The sequence below is a fragment of the Panicum virgatum genome, chromosome 3N (genome assembly GCF_016808335.1).
Source record: "Panicum virgatum strain AP13 chromosome 3N, P.virgatum_v5, whole genome shotgun sequence".
In the NCBI taxonomy this organism is placed as follows: Eukaryota; Viridiplantae; Streptophyta; class Magnoliopsida; order Poales; family Poaceae; genus Panicum; species Panicum virgatum.
Window position 1 is genome coordinate 54,245,963 of NC_053147.1, and position 6,525 is coordinate 54,252,487.

Below are 6,525 nucleotides of genomic sequence, written 5' to 3' on the forward strand. Positions count from 1 at the left end.
TTTAACATTTGTTTATATCTACTTCAACATATCTAAGAAGGATTTTGTGAATTAATTTTTCCAAAATCTTGAATTAGTATCTTCAAATGTTGAATTGGTTTGGTAAAAATGTTGAATCTGGCATTACAAAGAATATAAAAAATGAAAAATTGAGAGGAAAAAAAAACAAACACTATGCTAGTATATGTTGATTCTTTCCTGCCCTCTGCTGCTAGCCTTACACAGGTCTGTGATTCTTCTTATCTGCAGCCCGGTCGCCATGTTGTGTGGTGCCTCTCAGTTGTGTGTGTACTTGTGTTGTTTGCGATTTGAGCTGTGCTTCAGTTGTGTGTGTACTTGTGCTGTTTGCGATTTGTGCTGTGCAGTGCTGAAAAGATGGACCATAATGCCGTGCGACATAGAGCTTATTCAACTTCATCGTGTATAGGAATTCCGGCATGATCCAGCCTTCGACATTGGATGGTGGTCCATAGTAGGTTCTTGTTGACAGCTCCTGAAGTCTCCCAAGCCTATGGACTACGTCTATAGTATATTTACACATGGAATAGCAGCAACTAGACAAAACTGACAATTTGTTGGTGCTCGATTTCATCTTCTTAGGGTATCATGCTAATCTGTATTGTGTATATATATATACATATATATATATATATATATATATATATATATATATATATATATATATATATATATATATATATATATATATATATATATATATATATATATATATATATATAGACATGTGCATGACCTCCGCTCTAAAGAGATGCACATGAGGTTAAAAAGGGGGTCTTTTTTTTATTGTGTATACTTGCGGAAAACTGAGGAAAACAATTAAGCCCACGTAGCCACAATGGGCCATGTTGATCAGGCCCAATTCTCGGAGCAATTGACCCATGCTGAGCGCAAATGGTTCTTTTGTTGTAATAATCCAATAATTCGGATACATAATTTCAAATTTGAAGAGATCAAAATCGAGAGATTGCTTAGTCAAACGATCATAACGCTGAAACTATGCAAAGTCGAAGTACCGAACAGCCAGAGATTAGTGGTAATAATGCAGTACAAACTTGAGAGGCAGCTGTGGTAATGCAGTACAGACTTCAGAGGCTCTGCTTGAGCTACGCGGCTTTTGGAAACTCAAGTCATCGTCACTCGCACAAGGTGCCGGGTGCCACAATTGCTTGACGACTATCTCCAGTGGCTCCTTGTTCGCTACTCCTGATGTCTCCCATGCCACCTGACTAGGAGTAAGACACTAAAGAAGATAGCAGCAATTGTAGATACACGCTGACAATTCACATTTTTGTTCCCTACATCATAGGGTGATGTGTGCTCCATTTGATCTTCTTTTATGGGTATGATGATGTGCACTGCACGCCGTCCTTGGATACTACACTACTTGTCCACGACTCATATGCCAATTCATGTGTGTATATATAAAAGTGAAAGATAATATAGATACACAAGACATTAGAGGCTAATGCTTATATTTATAGGCGTGTGTCCAGATTGTTTCTTTACGTAAGGACCTGTTTTGGCTGCTTAGAAATAAATTTTTTTCTAGCAATTGGATTCAACAGGAATTGAATTACCTAGAATCTGATTCAATCCAATTTTTTGTTTGTTTGAGTTCAGATTTCAGAACTCTCTTTCTATATATATAGCCACTCAGATTTCAGAACATGCACATTAACTGACAAACATAACAGACATGGCGGCATCTCTCTCTAACACACTAATACAGATACACTGACAAAACTGAAATTATAGCACTAGCTGTCTTCAACATGAGAGATCTGAGGATGTGTTTAATTTGATTGAGCTGTGGCTGTGAAACAAGCTATTGTGAGCTGTGAGCTGTGAGAAAATCGAAAACCGTTTTGATTCAGACAACTTTGAAACTGTAGGTTTGGTATAAAATATCTGTAATGCTGCTGAAGGCCTGTGAGACTGTTTATATGCAAAATAATCGTAAAACTATGTGTTGTCACTTATTCACATGTAAATGACCATATTTGAAAGGAATTTTTTTTTCTAAATTTTGTATCCACCATTAACATATGATCCATAAATCACTACTACAGAACAGGTCTTTGATCTTTGCCATTTGTTCTTGCCATAGTTGGGTCCAGGACTAATCTAGGCATTAGTCTCGGATCTCACAGCTAGGGGGCGAAAAAACTCTTTAGTCCCAGTTGGAGCCACCAACCAGGCCGGACTAAAAGTCCATCTTTAGTCCCGAATGGTGGTTCCAATCTGAACTAAAGATCCAAATACTTTAGTCCCGGTTTGTATCACCAACCCGGACCAAAGGTCTCATTAGTCTCGGTTGGTGGTACCAACCCGGACTAAAGGGTTTCCCACGGGATAGTTCAAAAGAAAGACATCTCAAGTAGAGAGTTACATGCAGAGTGTAGGTGGGGTGGCAAAGAAGCTGGGCACAAGACGAGAGATCTCAAGATCCCAGACTTTAGTCCGATTGCTATAACGGGACTATAATGGGTTAGCAACCGGAACAACAAGACATTACTAGTGAGTACAAAGATAGTACAATAAAATAAATATGGTTCATTTGTGGGGTCATCCTTCAACATAATTTGGCTCGAACAATACGTGCAAGTCATCAGGGTGCTTTGCTTCTTGTTTCTTGGACCTCACATGGTTGCATTTGACGCCTTTGTCAGGATTACTGCATCTCTGAAATTAAATGAAAAATAGCAAGTCAGACCATATGAGCATTGCATCAGATCTATACGCATAGTTTCGAAACATGAGGCAACGGTTCCTCGAAACAAGCTCTACTCTCTTGCTCACTAATCTGCTTGAAATTTAATACAAGATATGGAGCCTATTGCTAATTAACGAGTGCTAGTTAACATAACAAGTTTTGGCAAACAATCTTTTCACAGATAACACATCAATTAGCAAGTGCAGCATTGTATGATTTGGCGTGCTTGTATTGGGAAAAGAGGAAGGCAAAGGAGTACCTGCTCGGCCAGATCCTCAAGGCCTGCGGGGTGCTGGCGGAGATGGCCCTGGTCCCTGTGCAGGAGATGGCCTCGGTGCTTGTGTGGGAGATGGTCGCCGGGATGCGCTTGCAGCCGGACTGGGATCCAGGCAGGCGGAGAGGGAGGCCTGTGCGGGAGGCGAGGGGCGGGTGGCCGGACACAGCGGAGAGCGCGGCGTGGGGAGAAGGGGCGCGGCCGTCGGAGCGCTGAAAATTGTAGCGCTCCAATAAAGGTTCAGCCATTGCTCGCTGGAGCTTGTAGTTGCTTGCTGCTTGCGGGCGATGCGCATACGCCTGATGAGCTCCGCTCCGCAGGGTCCACGTTAGGACGCTTGCTTAACATGTGAGTAGCTACAATCATTACCATGGGCACATCATTATTAGTACATGAAACGCTTTCTCCCATTTGTTTTCCTTTCCTTTCATTTTCGTTTCTTTCTTATTTAACATGTGGGTACCTGCAATCATTAGCTATATGGCTAATCAAATTCATATGTTTGAAAAGTTTGTCTAGAAAAAGCTATGCACAATGTTGTGTGGAACAAGTAGAGTGTATAAATTTACAATGATGTTCATTACTTGTATAAATTATTTACAAAAATTACCTAAAAAGTTATGCAGAGAAATATTCATTATATTTTTACTCGTAAACTTGGTTGGCACTATTCTAATGTGAACTCAAAGGTTATCACTAAGAAGTTATTCTGAAAAATTTTATGGTTAAGTTATACCAACAAAATTTTATTCAAAACTTCTCTAACAAAAATTTCAATGAAAACATATTTTAAAAAAATTAGACATGAAAATTATACACAAAGGTTATGCATAGAACTTTATTACTTTCTAAAAATGGAAAATGATGGAAAATAATCTTTCCAAAGAAAAAGAGAAAAGTTTGGTGTTGCCGGAGACCAATCGCTGGGAAGCTAGCATCCTGGCGCACGCTAGCTGACGTTTGACGCCTAGAGTCATGATTTTTTTTGCGTGAGGCACCAAGGCAGGAAAGAAATTGCCTTTTTGTTTGTCTTTAACCCTGAAGTTTTAGTGGCAGGTCAGATTAACAGATACAGAAGATGCAGCATCCCCCAATTGCCTGATGGCGGTCTCGGGTAGATCCTTGCTCACTACACCTGATGTGTCCCATGCCAACTATGTGCAGAGTTTATTTACACGCGGAAGATATAGAAGCAACAAGACACGTTGAGAATTTATAGCTCTTGGTTGCTAAGAAACATCGTTGTGATGTGTGCTCAATTTCGTCATCTTTTATGCATGGATCCTACACTCTCTCTTGTTACGGTGTACTCGACCTAATAAAGAGATGCACCAGAGGTTAGAGTGTAGTGTTTATATTAAGCATGTGTGCAGACTATTTTTTCATACAATGGACAAAAATGATTCTAACTTCGAACCCCACAAGGGTGAGGCATCAGATCGCAATTACTGCAATCACACTTATTAAAATCTAAACCATATTACTTAAAATAAAAGGCCAGGCATAGAATCCAAAGGACCGATGTGGACACACTGAATATACTGGACACTTTCCTTGGACTATTTTGGATAATAAAGTGTCAAGTTGTTCTTCATGTTTGTTTGGGAGTCCCGCTGCCTCTTTCTCTCTCTTTACAGTTTCAATTTAATACTACTACAGAAACGTTAATTTGTCCCGGTTGGGAAACCCCTTTTTGTCCCGATTTCCCAACCGGGACCGCCAGGCCGGGACAAAAAGGGGATCCTTTTGTCCCGGGTCTGGCAACCAGGACAAAAAGGACCAACACCAACAAGAACAAAAGGGGCTGCCAGCGCCACGTGGCTGGCGCCTTTTTTTTCCTTTTTTTTCTCAATTCTTTTTCTATTTCAATTATACTTTTGCATTTCAATTAAACTTATGTATTAGAATTCAGTGTGTATGATCTCCACTAATATATACATATATATACTTATATAATATTTGTCCTAGATAGTTTTCATATATAAATTAATTCACTTATATATATGTATATGTATACACATATCTACATGTGTGAATTCCTTTACATATGAAAATGTCTAGGACCAATATTATATAAACATATATATGCGCACATATATATTATTAGAGGGCTTATATATATAATACATACATACTCATAAATAGATATATAATACACACACATATATATTTACATAGGTATATTCGTTCTTAATTATGTATATACGCATATATTATCATATTTGTTGTGATTGTTAACGTGAGAGTGTTCATCATAGTAGAATTCGCCTTTTGGATCGAGGACTTGCTCAACAATAAATCTGGATAATTATTCTTGAATCGCCATAATCTTTTCCTCTGGTATGAGTTTATCGCGCATCGCCTCAACCTATAGAAAAGGGGGATAATTAATTTCGAATAATTAAAATACGAGTTCAAATATTAACAAGTTTTTTACTTACTTCGGCCTCCCAATCTGACAAGGCCTTTTGAGGACCTACCAGACCGTGGATGTTCTCGGATACATAGTTTGCGCATAAATTAGTGCCTTGTTTCTGCCTCATACACTTTAAGAGAGAAGAAATTATTAGGTATTTACATGAATATATAATAAACTAATGAAACGTGCAAAGAACCAACCAAGTGCGTACCGCAAAGTTTGTCTTGATCTTCAATTCCTTCTCGAATTTACCTGGAAGATTTTTAGCGAATTGTTTCCAAACCGTATTCATAATTAGAACAATTATAGTCAAGTAACATAGTGATTGAAAGTATCGGCGAGGGAGTAGTTAGAACAATTATAGTAAAGTAGAATTACTTTTTCATCATGTTAAGGAGATCACTGTATTGTTCTGGAGGTCTCCTTAATGAGTCCATAACCACCATCATGCTAATGTCAACAAGTATGAGCATTAGGACCCAGTGTTCACTGCAAGATTATACGGAATAGTTAGGGTTTAAACAATTCGATGATACAAAATAGAAAGAGTTAGATGGTAGGAAACACTCACGCAAAGTTGTAAGGAAACAATATCATTTGCTTGTTGTGATGAACACTTAAGTATTTGAACAAGTTTTGGAATATCTCATCGGAATTGTCACGTAGAAGCCTCCAATTACAAGTAATTGGGTCAATGAAGCCGAGGTGAGAGTATCCCTTTCTCCTGCAAGTTTGTATCTCCATTCTACATGACACCAAAGAAATCAAGGGATCAGTATGTTGAGATCATGCAAAACAATACATCAGGAGAGTAAAATACTTACAGAACTCACAAGCCGACAATAGAGATGTCGAGGTCCTCCACATGGAATAGTTGGTGAACTTCTTCCCTGTTTATCCATATAATGGCCGCCTGCTGTAAGAAATCGTCATCTTTAATCTTTGCGCCCTGCATGAAGTTGCATTCGGCCATCGCACGCATGTAGTGCTCGTGCAGCTTATACATTTGCGTTGGAAGCACGAACACTACTTCGGGGGGTACAAGAGATTTGCCCAGCTCATATGTCCATTTGACGACCACTTCGGCCTTTGGAATAT

General features: G+C 38.9%; 1 protein-coding gene across 1 annotated transcript; it reads right to left on the minus strand.

The window, feature by feature from the left end:
- Positions 1-2,374: 2,374 nt before the first annotated feature.
- Positions 2,375-3,340, minus strand: LOC120663354. Its single transcript, XM_039942154.1, has 2 exons — positions 2,994-3,340; positions 2,375-2,703 (listed from the first exon to the last, which is right to left on the minus strand). The coding sequence occupies exons 1-2, from the start codon at positions 3,254-3,256 to the stop codon at positions 2,661-2,663; spliced, it is 306 nt and encodes a 101-aa protein (XP_039798088.1). The 5' UTR covers positions 3,257-3,340; the 3' UTR covers positions 2,375-2,660.
- Between the last annotated feature and the right edge of the window lie 3,185 nt (positions 3,341-6,525).